General features: G+C 54.0%; 1 protein-coding gene across 1 annotated transcript; it reads right to left on the bottom strand.

Annotated features, from left to right (window-relative positions):
* Nucleotides 1–2,082: 2,082 nt before the first annotated feature.
* Nucleotides 2,083–16,413, bottom strand: EEF1A2 (eukaryotic translation elongation factor 1 alpha 2). The gene is made up of 8 exons (XM_059827044.1): nt 16,355–16,413; nt 14,814–15,026; nt 10,928–11,107; nt 9,557–9,853; nt 5,179–5,329; nt 3,465–3,721; nt 3,144–3,378; nt 2,083–2,430 (listed from the first exon to the last, which is right to left on the bottom strand). Exons 2-8 carry the CDS (start codon nt 14,955–14,957, stop codon nt 2,303–2,305), a joined length of 1,392 nt encoding a protein of 463 aa, XP_059683027.1. The 5' UTR covers nt 14,958–15,026; nt 16,355–16,413; the 3' UTR covers nt 2,083–2,302.
* Nucleotides 16,414–22,215: the final 5,802 nt, after the last annotated feature.

Here is a 22,215-nt window from a genome sequence, read left to right as displayed (position 1 = left end):
AAACTTTGGACCCGCTGCGAACCGTGAGCAGGTTTGAGTTAAATCCTCTGGGTTTTATATTTTTTCTTTTCTGCAGCTGCACTGTTAATTACCGCACCGCTTGTGCATCACTCCCAGAGCATCTTTCATAGCTCCCCTGGCATATTTCTATGGAAACGTAGCTGTGGTTTTCTTAAACTTGGTTTTGCTTTTAAAATATCTATAGAGGGGCCAGGTGCAGACTTTGTGCCTGCTCTTCTCTGTCCCTCACCTGACCCCAAGGTTGTCCCCACTCCTGCTGTGCCAGGGGCTGGCTTCCACTGGGGACCAGAGAGCTGGAGGTTCCCGCACTGCACGGGAGGGATGTTCCCACAGGAGTTCCTGTTCCTGCTGCTTTTAAGGATGGAGGAAAAACATGCACATGACGATGTTCTCCTGCCCTGCTTGGAAATACCCAGGGAGGGGCACAAGTCCGCTGTGCTGGCTCAAGGACAACATGCCTCAGGAGATGGTGAATGCAGGAGGAGCTGGAAGACGAGATTAAACTATCAGTGGGAAAACAGCCTTCTCACGCGGTCGTGCTCTGCCTGGAGGGATCCCCAGATCTCCTTCCAATTTGTGGCATGCCAAGGACACGGCACTTCATAGAGTCCAAATGCTGCAAAGACCTTGGGTGGCAAATCCATTTCTATGGAGGAAGCTGGTGGCTGCTGGGGGTGTGAAGGGGGACGAGGAGCCTCGGTGGCCTGTGCAGACAGTTTTGGGGAAGGTGGCTCAGTGAGCCACTATGTGCCTGTCTGTCATCAGACCGGGGCATGGGATGGGGACAGTGGTGAGGGGGCAGGCGGTGGTGGCTTCATGCAGCACACTCTGTAATTCGGCTTGGCGTTGGTTCCTTGAGGCCCTGTCTGGGGGCATTTAGCACTGCAGAGCATCAGATGTTAATTAGGATCATTAAGGGCTCCTGCAACACAAACAGTAATGATGCTTGTGCCTCTGGAGCTCTCCTGGAAGGACCTCGCATGATGCCGTCCTTCACAGACCCCGTGCATGGCATCCGCTCCCCGCACTGTGGCCACTCCTAAAAGCCGAGTCACGAGCACAGACAACCTCAGGATGCCCCAGCACGCTGCTAACCCCACCTCAGGGAGGAAACGTCCCTTGGAAATGTCCCCAGAAGCACCCTCACACCTCCTCCCTCCACCTCCCTGCCCCACCGTACCCCTCCCACTCCTCCCCGTGCTCGGTGCTCCCACCCTTTCCCCCTCAAAGCGCCCGGCTGTCGTGTTTTGGTCAGTCCTAAACACTCGGCAACCACAACCCTTTGGTTTGGGACAGCTGGGTGGAGCAGGGAGAGGCGCAGACCTTGCCCCAGGCTGCAAGTTTGCAATGGAAGCCAAGACACCATCCCGGGCGAAGACCATGAGTTTGGGGGCTTCTTGGGAGTCCTGAGTCACGTCTGCGCTCCAGCACATGGCTTCAGTCGGGGAGAAATGTTCCTGTCATCTTGTTTGGAAAGGGCTGGAGGATCTGCTGTGTGTGAGGCAAAGAAGTGTGTAGAGAGAAGGCAGCCTCAGCCATTTCTCCCCAACTGATGGGGTATCATAAAGAATAAAAGCGATGCTGCCAGCCCTTCAAAGAGGCATGGGGTATGGTATTTTCTCTCTTTAAATGGCATCACTTTAAGGGGTTAACTTAAGCTTATTTTGCATGGAAAAAATTATAATAAAGGCCCTGATAATTGATATTAGAAGGTAGAGCAGGTTAAGGAGAATATCAAAATCCAGGCTGCTGTAAGAGCAGCCCCTGTCTTAGGCTGGGGGAATCAGACCAGACACCTGCATCGGTCGAGGGGCGAGAGCTGGGGAAGGGCTGGGTGCTGGGTGACACCCGGAACATGGGTGCCAAGCTCTCCTCCTTCTCCAAATTTCCATCCCAGCCCCGCCTGTGCCCGTCCCCATCACCTGCACTAAGTGGGACTACAGGAAACCCATCAAACCAGCCCCTCTCAATGACAGACACACACACAGAGCTCCACACCTTTGGGGTTGGTTGGTTTCGTTTGTTTTGTTTGGTTTTTGTTTGGTTTTTTTTTCCACTGTGGATGTTGTACCAGTTTTATTGGTAAAATTAACATGAAGCCTCACAAACGCTGGAACATGCTTTTCCTTTTAAAGAATTTCCACTGGACCTTAATGGTTAGCATCCAGTCGTTGACATATAAACTCTTACAAGCTGATGTGCACACATGCGCCCGGGGGAGACGGTGGCAGCGTCCTGGTGTCAGGGATGGTTTCTGCGCGATGCACTGGGAGCCCACAATTCATTTGCCAGCCTTCTGGGCCTTCTGGGCAGACTTGGTGACTTTACCAGCCCCACCGCTTTTCTTCTCCACGTTCTTGATGACACCCACGGCCACGGTCTGCCGCATGTCACGGACAGCGAAGCGGCCTGCGGGGTGGAGAGAGGGGGGACGTGAGCGAAACGCGGCCGCCTTGCCCTCCCTAAGGCTGAGATCTTCTGGGCGGGTGATGGTGACCCACCATGGTGCCATGCATTATCCCTGTCCTTGGGGCAGGTTCCTGCAGGAACGAGCCCTGAGCCACCAACACTTGCTCTGACCGCCAAACTAGCCTGATGCTCCTCTCTGTTTAAATGTCTATTTATTCAACTTAAATCACATCTGCTCTCTGCAAGCTCTCACCATTGTTAAAGCTTCCAGATGTGCAACATCATCCAGGGAAAGCACAGCATTTCCCTGCATTAAAAGGTGTCCTCTGCTGAGCAAACTTCCCTCTTTCTTCTCCTGACCGATTGTGTTTTAGGGCAGAGATGGGGAAGCTGAAAAATATTTCTGCATTCAGAAACTATCAGGGTTTAGGAACTTTGAAGAAAAGGCCCTGTTGCTCCCAGAGGGAAAACCCAGTCCTGCCTTTGGAAACCCAGCTCGGCAGAAAGCCCGTCGCACCCCATCGTCCCTAATAAAGTTTGTGCGTCAGATTTTGCACACCCAGCACGTGGGGGAGCAACAAAACATGCTCAGCTCCCTCTCCAGTCTAACCGGTGTGGGATACTGGGAGAGGCTCAGCACGTCTGGTGCGAGCACTACAAACGTAGAGGCTTCATGCTCCTCCACAGGAGACCTCAAAGAGCCGTTCCCTTACCAAGGGGTGGGTACTGGGAGAAGCTCTCCACACACATCGGCTTGCCGGGAATCATCTCCACGATGGCCGCGTCGCCCGATTTCAGGGACTTGGGGTTGTCCTCCAGCTTCTTGCCGGAGCGCCGGTCGATCTTCTCCTTCAGCTCGGCGAACTTGCAGGCGATGTGTGCGGTGTGGCAGTCGATGACGGGCGAGTAGCCGGCGCTGATCTGGCCGGGGTGGTTCAGGATGATCACCTGGGGGACAGAGCGGTGTCAGGGCAAGGCTGGGAGCCGATGGATAGTGACAAACCGTGCGTGGTGGCACCACCAGCTCTGCTGACCTGAGATGTGAACTGCGCTGCCTCCTGCGGCGGGTCCGACTTGCTGTCCCCGCAGACATTCCCGCGGCGGATGTCCTTGACGGAGACGTTCTTCACGTTGAAGCCAACGTTGTCCCCAGGCAGAGCCTCGCTCAGGGCCTCGTGGTGCATCTCCACGGACTTCACCTCAGTGGTGATGTTCACGGGTGCAAAGGTGACCACCATGCCGGGCCGCAGGATGCCGGTCTCCACTCGTCCCACAGGGACTGTGCCAATCCCTGCAGAGACAATGACAGAGCAGAACATAATGTAACCTGCTTGACATATCCCTGGGCAAGAGCCTGGCTGCAGGAAAAGCAAGATCTCCCCAGTGCTTTCACCAAAGACCAAGTTTACTTCTCGCAAAACAAAAAACCCCAGATTTTAGCTGCAAGATCAACATTAGGGTCTTCAAAAATACCGCAAGTCTGTGCTTTCTACCCAATGTTTTGTAAAAAAGGAGTAACACCAGAATCAGAAGGCCCTGAGCAACCCACGTGCCCTGGAAGCTCTTTCTTTGCTGCAGCTGTGGCACCTCCTGCATGGAGGACTGGGCACGTCGCAGCGCACATGCAACAACATGCTCCGTATCCCTGATGGCCACACCATTAGCATGGGATGAAGCCCAGCTGTGCCAGGGAACGAGGGTGGCTAATTAAATGAAGGGGACCTTTTACACGCTGTGTCATGAGGAGACTTCGGGAAAACTCACCTTTGGAGTCAGGCGAAGAATCATTAAGAGAAACAACCTTGAAAAGAGGTTGGGGAGGTTGGCTGGACCCATCTCTCCTCCACACCCACCCTGCTTCCTCCACCCCGTCCCACACGTCTCTGCTCTCTAAGGACACGCCTAATGGTAAAAACTTATCTCTTTCTCCCCGCTGAACTAGGGAAGGACGCAGACCTGCTCACCACCTTTCATCTCCATTGCAAACAAAAGACTGCGTTAAAAAGCCTGCTTCAATCCCTGTTCAATCCACGTTCAATCCCTGCCTGGTTTCTGCAGTGCACACGTCCTTGGAAAAGTGTGGAAAAGGGCTGGAAAGGGCTGTGCCTGCCTGATCCGGCAGCCAGGGAGTTGGCAGGGCTGCCCGCTGCTGCCAGCAGGTCAGAGAGCTCACGGGGTATTTATAGCTCAGAAAAGTGTCCCCATCGCCACTCCGGAGGGAAAGGGAGACATGCCGACCGACGCGCTCCCTACATGGCTGGCGCTGTGGTCCAGCTCAGCAGACGGAGGTGCCGGTGATGGACACCAGCATTTGGGAAGCACGGGCAGACCGCGGCCAAGCCGCCCCGCACCAGCCTCACCGGTGGCCCTTCCTGCTGGCCTTCTCCCTCATCCCGGCCCCAGCACGTTTTTGCTGCTTCCATCTTGCCCTACCAGCCGTGACCTCTGGGACACCCAAATTTCCAGATGTTTTGGCATCGTGTATTCCCTGGGAAGAGCTCACAAACCTGCTGCTCCTCTCCGGTCCTTGGGCACCTTCAGGCATGTCACCCTCCAAACTCCAGACAGCCCAGTCTCAAATGGGGTCTTTGCCCCGGAGCTAACATCCTTCTCCCCAACATTATCTCAAGTTTGAGTCCACTCCCTCCAGTTTCTCATATACCTGGAACTGTCATTCCCAAATTCCCATGGAACAAAGACTCCGGTTAAAGCAGAGGGAAGAGGGACTGTGGCAAGGCTTTCGCTCACCTCCGATCTTGTAGACGTCCTGGAGGGGCAGGCGCAGGGGTTTATCTGTGGGGCGGGTTGGGGGCAGGATGGTGTCCAGGGCCTCCAAGAGGGACACCCCGCTGGCGTTGCCTTCCTTGCGCTCCACCTTCCAGCCTTTGAACCAAGGCATCTGGAAACAGAGCAGCAACAACATGCACTGAGTGTGCCCATCCTCAGCATCCAGAGGTGATCCCAGAGAGACATCCCACCAGGACAACCTTCATGGAGTCAGTCCAACCATGTCCTGGCTTTACCTGGGGACAGGGGAGCTCTTGTCACTCCACCATCCCTGCAGACTTATCTGCACCCCCTTGCTCAATCTCCCCACTGTCTCCTGGAACTGTGCAAAACATCCATTAACAGGAGAAAAAGGATGGAAGTGGTTAAATCCAGAAAACTCACAGTCCCCATTCCCAACACCAGCCTGTGGATGCTGCCTTCCCATGCCAGCCACATGGATCCTGCCCTCTAGCAACGATGGCACAGGGACCACAGGTTCTCCAGCCAAGCCCCAGGTACAAAGCACCCAACCTTCAGTCCTGAGAACTGACTTTCTTCAAGGCGAGCCCCAGACAGACCTTCTCCCCGCTTCCTCCTGCTATCACCCCTCCAGGGTTTGGTTTTTAAACCCTGGCGTGGGAGGATGCTGGAAACCTGGCGCTTGCACTAGGGCTGCTGAGGGGCAGGATCATTTTTGACAGATGCTTTCTGCTCCTCCCCTAAATTGGACCCTTGAAGCTAAAAATGGCCAGAAAAGAGGCAGAGAGGTAGGGAAATGTGCTCAGCAGAGGCCGTGGTTTGCTGCAGGGAACCACAGTGATTTCTTGGGATGATGCTGCATATCTGGAAGCTGTAGCAATGCCTGGGGCTTGCCGGCAAGAAAAATTCAGTCCTGGGTCTGAAACAACCCTGATACAACAAACAGAGGTCAGAGTCTGCAAGGTCATTCCCCATTCCTCTGCACAGAGAGGTTTAGACAATATTTTCCCACTCAGGTGTAAAACGCTGCCCGTGTGCCCCAGCTCCATTGCACACGTTATGGACGTGGCTTTTCCCTTAGGCACCAACATCAGAGGCACAGTGCGTTGGGTATGGGGCTGGGGCTAGGGGTGAAACGGCCCCCCAAAGTGCCCCTGGTTTCACAGCCAGCCCTGGAGGACATGGCTATGCCAAGGCTGGTTTCCCATCCTGCAGTCTGCACCGCTTTCGGGAAGGAGTGAGGGGAAGAGGCGGTTCCAGCCGGGGAATCCAGCCTGCATCGAACGCGTTCAGGTCAGCCTCCCTCAGAGGGTCACATCTGACACCGATTGCCCTCCTTGGTGACAGTGGCAGGAGGAGCCTGGGGACACTTTTGCAGAGGGATCCTTCCCAGGGCACTGCAGCTATTGCCGTGCAGCCGGCCCCAGTGCCAGGCTAACAGCTCAGCGAAATGACGAATCCATCCAGCCGGTGACGGAGCCGCATGTGATGCGCCGGGTGACTCAGACCTTCCCCCCAGCCTGCTGTCGCACGGCCCAAAACGCCGGGCAGGCGCCCATACGACGAGCTGCCGCAGCAGCCCCCTGCCCACGGGCTCTACTCTCGAGGGCGACGGCCACCTGCGTGCCCACAGCTCCCACCCCTCTGCCCCTGCAGGGCTTGGGGACATGGAGAAATGGAAACCTCTGCCCTGTGATGCCTGGCTGTCAGAGCAACCCTTTTCCCTTTTGATGCCTTACCCAGAAAACTTCTGACATCCCAAAAATCAGATAAAGATGCTCTTTGACACCTTCTGGGACCAAATCTACTCTTTGAAACCTGGGAATGGCCCCAGGGTGAGAAGCATTTGCAAAACCCGGTTTGTGCTGCCTCCTAGGGCCACCCAAGTAAAACCTCTCTTATGTATTCCCCAAATCTGCTTCCCAGAGAGCAATTCCTATTCCACAACTCCTATGGCAAAAGCAGGATCTGGCCAAACCCTGCAGCCAAACAGGCTAAACTGCAGGCTCAGGCCCCCATAAATAACAGCTGAGCTCCAACTCTTTTGCAGCCCAAGTGCGTTTTACAGAGCAGACATCTTTCTCTGATTTTACCCAGCCCAGGAGCATCCCAACACACCCACCCCACACACCCCAACACCGAGGCTGCAGCCCCGGGCCACCACGCTCCCTTGCACCGCAGATCAGGTGCGTTTGGGTTGCAGCATCCCAGGGGGTGAAAGTCTCCCAAACTACATCGAATGGCCCAGTTCTGTCGGCTGCAGCAACAAAAAGCTGGCTTCACATAAAACCCCATTTGCCAAAAAGCTCTCAAATGTCAAACTTTGATGCAAGTGCAGCCCAGACGTCATTTTTTGCAGTTGGCCTTGGGCTGCTGTGCAACAGAGACGTAGGCTGGAGTCTCCCACACAGAGCTGGCTCCAGCCTGACGTACCACCACCCACCTCCCCTCGCCCGGAGGTGACAGGAGCTGCAGGGACATCACGGCTCTAATCCCTGCTTTCTGGTAAGTCCCCTGACAGACAGATAAGTCACTTGTCTGCCTTGTGCCTTACTGAAACCCCACCAGAAATTGTGAGTGAAAAAAATCAGAGCTTTTTCAGGTGAGGAATGAGAGGAGAGATATCTACACCGGCTTCCTGCTCAAGCTTTCCTAGATGGGGTGCAATATGAGAAAGAGGAGCCTGTCCCAAGCTGGTGTCCTGGCAAAGGCAGGATGGGGACCTCCTGGGGACCACAGCACGGGGAGGACCCTGCACCTTCTCCAGCAAAGCTCATGCTGATCCAGACCTCTGGCCAGGCTTTCTTCGCAATTCCCCAGCTCGGGCAGCTCCTGGGAACCCACCCTGGAGTCAGCTGCCTCCTTACGGCAGAGGGGTGAGTTATTTCGGCCCCTGCCTTCTCTTGGGCAGCGCATCACGTTGAGAACATGCTCCGAGACCCATCCATAGGAAGGGGGCCAGCACGCCCCATCCTGCTCCGTGCCTCCCCTCTGCAGCCTATTAATAGGAGAATTGTTCAGGATCATCTTCCCGGCCCAGCAGCTGCTGACATTTGGAGCCTGTCTGATTTGAGGCACCCAGGAACTATGTGGCTGGGTTTGGCATGGCCACGGCTGACCTTTATCCCAGCTCTGCTCTGCAGGGGACAGGAATCTCCCAAGCAACCCCAAAATTCCTTCCTCCCAAGCCAGCCCCAAGTGAGCTGCCTTTCCCATGCAAGGCTGTGAGCTGCGTTTCACGACGGTGTGAGCTTGCATTGCAGCACTCCTCTACCACAGGCTTACAGCCCTTGACCTCCCTCAATTGCTGCTATACTCGTACGTTGCTTCCCTCGTCATAGAGCCCTGACCCATAATCCACAGACAAAGTCCTAAAGCCCCCTTAAGCATCAAATTTCCCATTGTTTTCACAAGGGATGGCTGGGGGCTTCTGGTCTGAGCAACTTGCTCAAGGTCACCCAGAAGCCAGGAGGAAAGCAGGGACCTTCCTCTGGCCAGAACTTTCTAGCCCATCATTTCTTAAGAAGACTAAAGATGGGGTAGCTTTTTCTCCAAAAAAACAGTGTCAGAGTAATGACTGCTACTGGCAGCCTGCCGGTCAAGAAGCCCCCGCCCTTCTTCAAGCTCTTCTTTCTCCCCTGCTGTCATACGAAATAACGGCAAGGGCCCACCCAGAGCACCCTGCCTTTGTGTCCCCACCATCCCCATCACTGATGCACAGAGGGCGAGATCTTGTAAAAATCAACCGGAGAAAGACCAAACCCAAATGGATGCTCTAGGAAACCACAGTTTTGGCATGGGAAACCTGGCACCTCCGCAAGCAAACATCACCTTAAGAAGTAAGATCCCCGCACTGGAACCGGAGGTGTGGCTGTCACAGTGGCATACAGCACCGATGGAAAACAGCACCTGATACCCAACATGTGGGAGCCCAGCTGTATGGCGGGAGCCGTTACAAGCCTGCGACCAGATTGCGTTATTTCTCTCAGAAAACAATGCCCTAAAACCACACATGATATTCCTGCTGAGAGTGACAATTGCTGCGGATGGCTCTAATGTCACCATGTGTCCGACAATGCGAAACCTTCAAATCACATGCCAGAAGCAAAGCCATCATCTCCTGAAGATGCTCATGGTTAGCTGCTGGGGTGCCTGGCCACGGTACAGCAACCAGCGTGCCTATGAACAGTGCACCCATTCATCCTGGCTCGGCACAATCAGAGCTACGTGACAAACGCATGTATGCTGGCAATGCGGGCCATTACACACAACGGGTTCATGAAAAGTGCCTGCGGTTTTCAGAGCATGGAGGACAGCTTCAGCCTGGATCAGGATAGTCAGGATGGGGGGAAAAGTCTAACACAACGCACACACTTACGTTGGGAGAGGGCTCCAGCATGTTGTCTCCATGCCAGCCCGAGATGGGCACGAAGGGAACTGTGGCTGGGTTGTAGCCGATCTTCTTGATGTAAGCGCTGACCTCCTTGACGATCTCATCGTAGCGTTTCTCGCTGTATGGGGGCTCTGTGGAATCCATCTTGTTGATGCCCACGATGAGCTGCTTCACCCCCAGGGTGTAAGCCAGCAGGGCATGCTCACGCGTCTGCCCGTTCTTGGAGATACCAGCTTCAAATTCACCGACGCCGGCAGCAACGATCAGGACGGCGCAGTCAGCCTGGGAGGAGAGAGCTAATGAATTGCTTCTATCCCCAGAGACCACTGCTCCTGGTGACACCCCTGAGAACTTTGAGTAAGTCCCAGATGAACACTACTCATGGCTTGGGCAGACTCCCTGCTAGTTGCTACCCATAACCCTGCTGATCTACCTCAAAACGGACCTAACTGTGTTATTTCAGACTTACCAACTGTGCATGCTTTTGCAACGTGGGCTGGAAACCAGGGTGGGTCCCTCCAGGTTGCATGACTAACCAGGACCTCATCTTGATCATCCAGGGATGCACAGCCAAGACCTTATCGAAAACCCTACTGAAGTCTTGCAAATAATCTCCCTGGGTGACGGATGAGACTACTGCCATGCAAACTGTGTTCCCTGGCTTACTTCTGTACCCAGAGCCGACAGCAGAAGCTGCCTGGCTTTGACAGAAAGCCATGCCCGACCTAACTGGCATCGCAATGGGAATCTCACCAGGCATGCAGCAAGGCTCATCCAGCACCCATCCACCACAGCGAGATGCAGGAACATCCTGCAGTGCAGTGAGGGAAAACCACCCCACCCTGGAAGGGTAGACCATGGACTTTGGCAATGTGATGTGGTTTATGGGACAAAGAGAGCTGTTTCAAGAAAAAGGAAGGAGCAAAGACCCATGGAGTCTCCTTAAGCCAATAAAACCTAAGGGATTGTTGGAATTTTCTTGCATACCTCAGTTGGCTGAGTCTAAATAATGTGGGAGACGCCCTCACACAAAGGCCTGTAGGTCATATCATCCCACCTCCCAAAGAAGCCATATTTATCCCCACCTCCTCCAAGTAGGGGAAATGGGGTGGAGAAACCACCTCTCTGTGCCCAAGGAGGCCCTTTCTGCCCAGGGAGGTGCAGGACCATGGCAAGCTGGGTTCCCTGGTGCTATCCAACCTCTTGCATGGACCCTGCTCAACGCCACTTGATGTCTGCTGGTTCAACTACCCACCTCCAAAAGGACTCCAACAGCACCTACATGACCCTGGGCACATCAGCCAGCCTCAGCCTCCCACCTCTGGCAGCCCCCTACCCCTAGCCACCATTTCTCACCTGGGAGGTCCCGGTGATCATGTTCTTGATGAAGTCCCTGTGGCCGGGTGCATCAATGATGGTGATGTAGTACTTGGTGGTCTCAAACTTCCACAGCGAGATGTCAATGGTGATGCCACGCTCACGCTCAGCCTTCAGCTTGTCCAGCACCCAGGCGTATTTGAAGGACCCTTTCCCCATCTGGCCGACACAAAGGCAAGAGCTGGTGAGAAACCCAAGCCCACAGCACTGGTGCCGGCAACCCACCCTCCAGGGCCCATCCCAAGCTCACATAGGCAGAGGGTCATATTGCAGACATGGAAGGCAAAATTCCCTAAACCCAATGGCAATGATCTACTTACTAATAAATACAGGTGAAAGGAGATATTGCTCTCAACGCATTCCTCAACAGGATGGAGGAGAGGCTGGAAGAAGAGCTGTGAAGTGAATTTGTGAGTGGATGGGGAGGAGCTGGAGCCAGTGACTCATGAGGTCTCCTCCATTAAACGCCATGGCCCTGCACTGCTGCTGGGAAATCACGGTGCTACAGAATTACACAGCAATGGTGGAAAGCTTCTTATCATTGCATTTTAATCTATTAACCGAACCTGTGAGACAGCTGGTTAGTGGGAAAGGGCATTGCTGTGTGAGTGAGCCCATAACTGACAGGGGTGTAGGAGGGGAATGGGTTAAAAGAAAATGAAATGCAAGATGGTTGGTATGAGCAGAATAGAAATGTGATTGATTTTTGCCACAGAGTGTGCGAATTCACAGGAGAAGTTACTGTGAGCTGCAGCCAGACCAACTGTTGTTGCCAAATGGCCAAAATCTCAGCCAACATTGTAATGCACAAAATCATTCTAGGTGAGATTAGCTTCAGCAGATCTCTCTGTCCTCTGATAAAGCACGTTCCTCAGTAAAACCACAATGTCACTTCTGAGCCGCTTTCTCCTTTGGGTCGGTGTCCTTTGATGTCGTGCCATCAGGGAGAGCAGGACTCCCCCCCGCAGCACGGAGGTGGTGCTCCCAGTCTGAGCTGGGATCCTGCCAATGGGGCAGGACAGGACCAGCCCTTGCTGACCACGCTGTGTGCCGGGGCAGTCTGCGGAGCCTGGCCAAAGCAAAGGGTTAACGGGCATTGATCATCGGCTCTTGGCCTCAGATACGAGGTTTTGTTTAAGATGGAAAATGGAATTTAGGTCATTTGTGGATGATTTAATGGGCTCTAACCACTGTGCAAGGACAGAGCTGTGATACCCCACTCCCATCCATCCACCCCGGTGTTCTCTGCAACCGCGGTTTCTTCTAGAGTATCAATGCATAAAATTCATTATGGCCAATTATAAATCACTGGTCCAGCGGGAACTGCTTCCTGATCGCAGGCAGCGAACGCTTCAGTGATGATCCTCGCCAAGGAGGCTAACGCAGCACCACACCTGAACCTCTCCTGCCCGCGTCGTGCCCCGGGGCTGGTCTGCCCTGGCTCCCGCACTCCAGCCCGGGGCAGCACAAGGAATTAATGGTGCCGGCCCGTTTATGTAACAGCTGAGCGCTACGATGACTTTGCAGCTTGCTCTGGAGTATTACGGGCGAAATCCTAAAGCTGGGGCAAGCCTCCTCCTCCTCGGAGGGGACACCAGGTCAAAAGGGTGACGCCCCATCCCCGCTGGGAGCTCTCGTGCCTGCAGGAAGGGCAGTCTGGGGCAGGGGGGGGTGTGGAAAAATCCAGAATCAAATCTCTGCTCCTAAGCATCCTCTTGGCATCGGGCTGAGTGAGGGGGCAGAGCAGGAGCTGGGAGGTTAATCCTTGCCAGCGTGCACATCGAACCCCTCTCTTGCCAGGGGAAAAGGGAGGGCATCGTTAGAACATGCTCATTTACTGCTGGAAATGGCGGGGATGCACTGGGGAATGGTGCATTTTGTGCAATGCATTAATAACGGGTAGCTCTCGGGCAGGAGTTCAATCAGAACAGCCTTTCACCTATCAGCAGCCTATTCCCTCACTTCTGGATGGGGAAACTGAGGCACGGAGAAGACCCCTGGCTCTCTGTGGGAGCCGAGTGGGACTCAGCACCTTATTGCAGGCACCTGCAACCACATGCACACGAACAGCCGGTCATCTCGTGTGAAACCCCCCCAGAACTCGGCATCATCCGTAACTTGAAGACAAATGAGATCCTTTATTTAACAGTTTCCCTCCTTTCACGGGGTATATTCAGTTACCCAGAGCTGTTGTTGAAAAAAGCAGGGTATTATTTAGCTTTGCACAATACCTTCCCTGTTCAGTGCCAGAAACAGCCTGATTTTTCTTGATCAAACCCCAGCGGAGGGACAGCTTTCTATTTGGAGACCACAAATACTGATTTATTTATTTTTTTTTTAATAGAACAACTCATCTTTCAGAGGTACTGTTACCTATCCCCCTGAGTCAAAAAGAAGAAATAATCCTTTCTCTTTTCTCTTAAAAAAAATATCACACCCTGGTCTTTTTGTTGGCTTTTTGGGTGCACGCAGGCCTCCATTTCCTGCGAATGCCACCTAATGGAAGAAAACCCTTCCCCAGCCCTGCATCAGAAAATGGAGTCTGTAAGCTCAGTCAATAGGCTATTAATAGCAGCTTCCAGTCCCTGCGTATTCTGGCAAGTCAGTGAAAGTGTCTGTTCAATTAAAATAGCTGCAATCACATCTACAATACCCTAATCACGCCATATCTGATCAGTAGGTAAAGGGGGGAAATATATGGAGGGATAGCAGCGAACAGTTTAAACCAGGGAGGAGGGAGATCGTTTTGTACGAAGGAAGAAGCTCTTCACTTAAGGGCTGAGAAAAAGGGCTGACAGCGAGGCAGGAAAATGGGGGGTTTAGCTCGGATGCTATGGGCAAATTCAAAGGGTTAAGACAGACAGACAGCAAAATACCTAATCAAGAGTGGCAGCTCTGTAAACCTTTTTTTTTCTTCATTGAAATGCAGGATCTTGGCCAGGAAAAAAAAAATAATCTAGGGATATCTGCATTAAGGATTCCTGGAACGATGATGACAAGCCATCTTCTGAGAGACCAGATCTGCCCTATGAATAACACAGCCAGGCTTTTCCTGGCTCACTCACCTCTCTAGAATTTACCATCATTAATTGCTGAGAGCTTCCAATTCACATTTTTCTTCCCAAGACTATTTCTTCCTCTTATCTCTGTGTTTGCCACATTATAGGTATTGGGTGGTGCTGAACTGTGTGACAGCCTGCTAAACGCATGCACTATTATATTGCTACAAATGTCACCATTATAAAAGCTAAACAAAAGGATTTAACTTAAATACCCATACTTCATGCCAGCTTTTCTATACTAAAGCCTACCAATCAAGCTACACATGCTTGAGAAAAATGAGAATGGGGGTTTTAACAAACTGGATCAAACGAGTGGTCCAGCTGATGCTCCACCTCATCCCCAGCAGGCACTGGAAATAGATGCTTCAGAGTGAAATTCAGAGAGTCCTGCACTAGGCAGTGCGGGATTATCAGGTTTTCCTCCTTGTGCACAATATTTAGGAGGAATTTCATGCCCTGAAGCACTATGGTTCGTGGCTCTTCCAGAACCTTAACCCCATCTCGCAGACCTCGCCGTGCCCCTGCCCTCATTAACAGCCTGCGGCAGGGAGGCCCCCAGCTCCGGAGAAGAGGGTGGCGAGTGCCTAAATGGCCTATTTTCCCAAGGTCAGAGAAGTCGGGAAGACCCAGGGGTGCAGAGGGAAAAAAATAGATAGGAACAAAGGGAGAAAGAGAAGGTACGAGAAGGGCAGCACAAGGAAAAGGGGAGTATTGCCCATGGGACACTTGTGGGGCATCAGTGTGGAGCACCCCTGCGGGTGGGAGTGTGGGGTGGGGGACACGCTGCGGGATGGGCTCCTCACCTCGGCAGCCTCCTTCTCAAATTTCTCAATGGTCCTTTTGTCAATGCCCCCGCATTTGTAGATGAGGTGCCCGGTGGTGGTGGATTTCCCAGAGTCCACATGCCCAATGACGACGATGTTGATATGCGTCTTCTCCTTCCCCATGCTGGTGGGCTACGCGGGGCTGGCGGCGGCGGGGAGGGCTGTGGGAACGCTGCTGTGTTTTTGGGGAGGCTGCAGGGGAAGAGGTAGGCACATCAAAAGAGCCCCCGTGACAGCACCCTCCCAGTCCATCGGGGATGGCTCTCCTCCCCTCGCCCCACCTTCCCACTGGACCACACGCCCCATCCCGGCCAGGGGTGCCCGGCCTCGTCTGGCAGCTCTGCCCGCGCTGGGACGGAGCCAGCCCACCCCCGGAGGAGGCCAGCCGGGCTATTTCTGGCCACCATGTACAGCCTCCAAGTCTCAGCAAGATGCCACGTTTTTCGGCGTCTTGCCCTCCACCGCCCTCCTGGAGACCCCCAGTTCCCAGGGCTACGTCATTGATGCCTCGAAGGTGCCCTTCCTCCCTGGAAAACCTTCCTCCAGCTCAGGGCTGCTGCTGCTGCCTTCTCGGTCTTTCCAAACCCGAGGGCATCCCCTCCATGTTGTGGGTGCCCTGGGAGGAGCCATGGGTGCCCGTCCCTGCAGGCTGCCCTCGCCGCTCCCAAGCCGTGCACGGTTCGGGTGACAACATGGTGTCCGCAAAATGGGGCGGACAAAAATAGCCCTCGCCCGCTCCCCTGAGCGGGGCTGCCGAAAGCTCGGGGCTGCCGAAAGCTCGGCGGCGCAGGCTGAGCTTGCAGTGGTGGGGGTTCATTACATTTTGCTGCCATGACGCTGGATGAAAGAGAGGGAGGAGGGTAAAAACGCAAATCGATATATCCAGGGAGCTGTTCTGGCATCTCCCAGCGTTACCATGGCTCTGCAGCTGCTACACAAACCCGGCACAATTAGGAGCTTTCATTTGACGTCTAATAAAATCCAATTCTACGAATCTGCCCATAACAGTACAGGAGGTCGGGAAGAGGTTGCTGCTCCGGTCGCCATTCACGCTGCGGGCAGTAAGACCCCCGCGCCGCCCGGCCCGCCCTGCCCTCGCCCGGCCCCGGCCATGCCGCAGCGCGGCTCAGCGCGCCGCTCCGCGGGTGCGGGTCCCTCTCCCCGCTGCGCACCCCCCGCACGCGGGGCGGGAGATGCGGGGGCGCTTGGGGGACCGGCGCTTTATTTTATTATGGATTTTTCCCCAAGGAGCTACAGGCTGGCGGGGGGGAGCGGGTTATTTCCCACCTGCGGGAAGAGGCACCTGCGGGCTGAAGGAACGGCCCAGCCCCACCCTCGCCCGCCCTCCCCGGGGGTACCCCCCTGCCCAGGGCAGCAGCACCCCACAGCAGACGGGGCGGGGGGTGCACTGAACCCCCCCAGCCCCTGGGGCAGGACACCCCCCCAAAGCCCGGTTCCCCCCACCGCGCTGCGGAGCGGCCCCGTCCCGGCGCGGCCCGGGGGGGTCCCGGAGCTCTTACCGGAGCGGCGGTCGGGGCGGCAGAGGCTGCCAGCTTGGGCTCCGGCGGCTTTATCTCCCCGGGAGGGGCCCACCTATTGACGGCGGCAGCGCAATGCAGCGACCCCCCCGCACTACGGCAATGCGGTACCGGGCGGGGGAGGAGGAGGCGCGCCGGGGGGAGGAGGAGGAGGAGGAGGAGGAGGAGGAGGGAGGGAGCAGGGCGAGGCGGGGGTGGGGGAGAGACGGGGGACGCGGCTGGGAGGGAGGGAAGGTGGAGGGATGGGAGAAACGGAGGGATGGAAGATGGAGGGATGGGAATGGAGGTGGAAGGATGGGTGATAAAGGGATGGGAGGAAGGTGGAGGGATGGGAGGAAGGTGGAGGGATGGGAGAAACGGAGGGATGGAAGATGGAGGGATGGGAAGGAGGTGGAAGGATGGGTGATAAAGGGATGGGAGGAAGGTGGAGGGATGGGAGAAACGGAGGGATGGGAGAAACGGAGGGATGGAAGATGGAGGGATGGGAGAAATGGAGAGGTGGGGGTGAGAGGGAGGGGTGGAAGATGGAGGGATGGGAAGATGGAAGGATGGAAGGCAGAGGTCGGAAGGAGACAGCAGGATGGAAGGTAGAGGGATGGGAGGAAGGTGGAGAGATAAAAGATGGAGAGATAGGAGAGATGTAGGGATGGAAGATGAAGGCACGAGAGGGAGATGGAGGGAGAGGGAGAGATTGGAGATGGAGGGTTGCAAGGGAGATGGAGGTGTGGGGAGAAGGAGAGATTGGAGATAGAGGGATGGGAGGAAGATGGAGGGATAGAGGGAGACAGAGGGGTGGGGAGAAGGAGAGATTGGAGATAGAGGGATGGGAGGAAGACAGAGGGATAGAGGGAGATGGAAGGAAGGGCTTTTTGGAAGAGAGGGGAAATGATGGAAATCCTGGTCCAGGGGGAGTGGCGTAGGTGGAGGCCAAGTGGGGCTTGGACCCCCATGGGTCACCCTTAGCACCCTGGGGATGAAGGGGCAGGGCTGGCATGGGACAGGGGCCCAGGGCCACCAAACGCCACAGCCTTTGCTCTGCCCCCAGTGGGGCCAGCGGTGCAGAAGGGCTGTTCTCCCACACGTGCGGGGAGGAGGGGGGTCCCTGCATGGCACAAGGGGGCCACCGTGTCCCTGGGCAGAGCCCCACAGGCACTGACCCACATTTCTGCCTCGGTGGAAATGCATTAGCCCAGGAGCAAACAGCAAAGAAAGGGACAGATAGAGCAAAATAGATTTCTGCACCTGCCACACCTGTGTTGGTTGCTCAAGAATCTGTGGTTCATTAACCTCATCTCACCTAACGGGAGATGGCGTTCAGGTCCTAGGAGGACAAGGAGACCATAAGTAATCTTCTTCGGTAATACCATGAAACTTTCTTTGCATAAAAAAAATAACATGTAGCGGTCAGAATATTTATACCCGTCTCAGCTGTGCAATTACAAGGCTAAAGCAAAATTTTCTGTGTCCCGAAGCCAAATATAGGTCAAAAGAAAGCTAATTTTGAATTAAGCTGTGTAATAGTCCAGGCCAATTTTATGGCCCGGGCCATCTCCCAGTGAATTTAACAGCTCAATCAGGTACTCTTACCTCCATAGTCTAAGGGTTAAAAACTTACACATCATGTAGATTAAAAAGTTACTAACCTCTCATTAACTTTTAAACGGAGACTTTATTTTTTTCTGAATGTTGTAGTTCACTGGTATTTTCTTAGAAATATGGTAGGAAAGATACCTTTTACTTTTATGCAGCACACCTTGCACAACATAAAATGCACTGAGTGACAGAAAAAATAAAAAGAAACTTCCAAGAGGAAGGCTCTAAGACAGCATTTAAAGGGATTGACCTAGGAACAGTGGCGTTACCCCGGCTCTGGATGTGCTGGGGATGGACGCCAAGTACGGTAACACATAGGAGGGATGGGTATATAAATGCCTCATTCTTCCTATCCATATTTTAGTGCCTTGCCAAGAAATAATCTCCCCTTTTTATGCAAGGGCTGTGGGCAGCCTGGGAACAGCCCTCACCAGGGCAGAGGCTGCGTTTGCTGATGAAGACTTCAGTCTTCCCGGAGATGGAGTAAATCCCAGGTCCCTCTGCCGCTTGGGCCAGGTGGGTGTGTGATGGAGCTCTCCTCAATCCGTTCCTTCTCCGGTAAAGAGAATTTGAATTTTCACCCCTTTTCCGAGGCAGGGAAAAGACAAATGGACAGTGCACTGTGCTTTACTTCTATAACAAAAACGAGGCCTGATGGGCCATCGGACTATAAATAGTATGCGACATGAGTAGGAGAGAGGGCTGTCAGACCTGGCTAATCCCAGCTCGGTTAAGCCACTTTATGCCCAGCCTCCGAGAAGCTTAAAGCCACAGCTCTGTGCCCAGGTCCGGCCAGTGCCCAGAGAAAAGGGTTTCGCTGAACACATGCGGTCCCTGTGGACCATCAAGCTTGATTGTCAGGCCCGAGTGGAACTGTTTTCCCTCCTGGAAAATATTGGCAATCTGTCCTTAAATGTTCAGCTATGTAAAATAAAAGAGACCTGAGCAGGCAAAATCTGGGGGTGGATGAAGTTTAGCGCCTCATCTCCATCCATCTGGCTTCAGATTCAGGTCCCAGCTGAAACAATTCCCATACATCCTATCTAGGCTTGATTCCCCCACGCCAAAGACCATCACCAAATGATTTGGGATCACTCAAGAGAACAGAGACCCCCTCAAAGGGAAGGGCAGGCTGCACACGTGCATGGCGGGTGCCTATTACCCCGTCCTCATCACCTCAACCCCATCCAGCCCCACAGCCCCTGGTGAGGATCTGATGCTTTAATCTCTGCTGAAATACCCGTTTGCCCAGACATAATAATTGAGGCTATTTTTTTTCCAAAGAGGCCCCGCACAGTGTGACTGGGAGAGTGAATAATCCGCAGTGCCGGTAATTTGTATGTATCTGGGATGCGAACACCCCAGGCTGCCTGCCTGAATTTGCCTTCACGCTGGGGGTGTTTCTTCCCGTGAGTAACGCGTTCAGCTAACGGAGCGCTTGTGTTTTTGTCTCTATAAAATGCATCAGATCTCCTCTGAAGGTGGGGGTTTGGGCAGAGCAGAAGACAGCCATGGGGGATGCCTGCCCTCATGTTGCCCCAGAAGCCCTGCTCTCGCCAAGGAAAAGTCAGGGCTGGCCACAGGAGCATCTATAAAGCGCTATTTTCTTCCTTCTTCTCATGCAAACCAATAGAGATATTAAATGGAAGAAATGCATGGCCTCATGCTGGCCTCATGCAACAGCCATTGGAAAAGCAGATCCGAGTGTGTAGGGCAGTAGCTGTCTTCCAAAGGGCAGCTTTATGGAAGGGGTGAACGCTGTTAGGTTTCCTTCTTCCCACGGCCAGGGTTTCAGCTCCTTCCACACCAGCTTTGGAGGCTTTGCAGAGGCTTTGCACACAGATGTTTCAGCAGTTACCATCTGCTGGAAGCGGTCAAGCTCAAAACACCAGGACATCGGCCATCCTCTCCTTGTCTATACAACACGCCATGGCAATCCCAAATGTCAAAGCTGGTGCACGTAAAACAGACATTCCCTTTTCAGTTAAACCCAGTTAAGATGGGATGGGATTCCCTGCTGCATCTCCCAGAGGTTTCTAGAGCATGTTTACATGGGGTTGGCTTTGAGGTCACCCTTTCCAGACCCCCATGTCAACGTGTGTCGTGTCTCTCTCTGCATGTTTGCCTGGGAGCACTCGCAGCCCAAGGCACCAAACAGGAGAAGATTTCATGAAACTTAATGTGAGCAGGTTTCTCAGCTCATGCTTATGCTGTAGACCTGGAGAGGGGAGATGAAGACAGAAATGACGGGACAGAAAGGCAGGGGAAAAAGGAGGAGGGGAGTATTTTGAGGTCCTGCACTCAGCACATGCTGCTGATACCTTTAAATTGGAGCCAGAGATTTAAAAATAAACTTTGGTGGTGATAACAAGATGCCCGAGCCCTCTGATCACCCAGCCAGCTGGGAACGGTGTCCGGTGTTATCCCTGATGGGACAGCAGCATGCCTTGTGCAGGGCAGGCTGCACCAGGCTGCACCCAAGGACCCACCATCGTGCTCACACTGCTGGGACCGGCTCCCCGGGGTTTCGGTGTAGCCATCGGGTGCCCAAGGCGATCTGATGGAGCAATGCTGAAGGGACAATGCTTAAAGGCCTTTAAAACTGTCCCCATCCATCCTGGGTGAGGGCGGTAGCACGTGGCTCCAGGCGTGCCATGGGGATGCTCCTCCAGAAACCCCCTTTCCACCAAATGGCTGAGTTATGGGGTTGAGACCGGGAAATCCCTCCACCCTACAGCAGCCATGCCCCATCACCAGTGTTTGTAGGTATTCACACCGAAAACTCAGCTCTGTTGCGGAAAGCCTCCAAAGCCATGGGTGCCCAGGCAGTTCCCACGTTGGCTCCTGGTGCCCACATTCCCCTGGCAGCACAGCCGAACAGCTTCCCATTTTAAACATTTTTTAATAATGGCTGGAAATGGTGCATTCATGGGGTGAAATTCCTCCTCTGGTGGTAACTCAATGGCCTTAATAACTCCCCATCCTTTATTAAAATACCACATACAAGCAGCGGATGTTGCTAAGGCTTAGCATTTAGACTGGAAGCAATGCAGAGCTGTCCCCAGGGTGCAAGGCGCCGGGGCCATCGGGGCAGCGTGGGGAGCGGGGGAAGATTGGGCCACCCCCGGCTGCATTACCTGACCACGTCAGTGGCACCTTAAGCTGTGAAGCCCGTTGCAACGATGCAGGGAAGCAAAATCTCTGTGTGTGGCGTAAATCCCCAACGAGCTGGCAGCCCAGGGACCCATGCACAACCTTTCTCCCTCCAGCTGGCCACGGCGGGTGCAGGTACAGAGATCACCCTGGCAGGCTGGGCTGATTTTTAATCCCTTTCCTTAAGAAACCACAACACACACATACCCTGTGCCTCTATGTCCCCAGCAAGCAGCTTGCAGGCTCTTGGCCCAAATTCAGCCAGGTTGAGAGAGAGGTGGTGGTCTCAGAGATAAAATTATCAGAAACTCATCCCTCTGGGATGCAGGTCCTCCAGCACCCTCCAGCACTGCTCCCTTGTCCCACCTCTCTGAGCTCAGCAGCACCCCAGGGGTTATAAGACGCCCTTGGGTGCACATCCCCAGGTCAAACGCAGCAGCTCCTCACCTAAACTCGGATTCCCTCTGAAGATTTTAACTCCTGCCTTGCTCTTCACCTTCCCCACTGTCAGTTTAATATTGCTGCTCTATTTCTTCCTGCTCTCCACGATGCTGCTGGCAGCAAGGAGGCTGTGGCGGCTAAAACTGCTCAGTCCAAGCCACTGTCTGTCCAAGAAGCAGCCAGGACAGACATTTCCATGCTCTGAAATCTTTTTTAACACCAGGAGAGGAGAAAAACATCACTTCAAACACGTATCTGTAGGGATACCCCGACATTTCTGACGCCTGGATGTAGCACCTGCGGGGGCTGCGAGAAGCTGATCCTGTAGATCTCCCCACGTGCCCAGGAGGGGACAGACCCTGATCTGGCTCAAGCCCAAGTGAGATAAGACACCTCTGCCCCGTGGTTTAATGCTGTTTGCAGGATGCTAGGTTGCTCCTGGACCACACTGTTTTTGCAGCACAGGAGTCTGGTGCCATATCAAGCTACAACAGATTGATGTGTTTGTTTTGGCAGCCGTGCACATCTCCGCGTTAGGAAAAGCCTGCATTAATCCTGGGAACGGCTTTTCTTATTAAACCATGGCCAATGAGCAAAAAGAGCCCTGGCTGCTCCTATCTTCTGATAGCTTTAGTCGAAGGGCTGTTAATGGAGAT

This window comes from Gavia stellata, chromosome 20 (assembly GCF_030936135.1).
Source record: "Gavia stellata isolate bGavSte3 chromosome 20, bGavSte3.hap2, whole genome shotgun sequence".
Lineage (NCBI taxonomy): Eukaryota > Metazoa > Chordata > Aves > Gaviiformes > Gaviidae > Gavia > Gavia stellata.
This window is presented reverse-complemented; position numbering and strand designations above follow the sequence as displayed.

Excerpts from the sequence above, each read along its gene's own strand:
- EEF1A2 (XM_059827044.1), bottom strand. The coding sequence starts at position 14,957 with ATGGGGAAGGAGAAGACGCATATCAACATCGTCGTCATTGGGCATGTG. Across the intron at positions 9,854-10,927 it reads TGATCACCGGGACCTCCCAG|GCTGACTGCGCCGTCCTGAT; the intron begins GTGAGAAATGGT and ends CTCTCCTCCCAG. Across the intron at positions 5,330-9,556 it reads TGCTGGAGCCCTCTCCCAAC|ATGCCTTGGTTCAAAGGCTG; the intron begins GTAAGTGTGTGC and ends CTCTGTTTCCAG.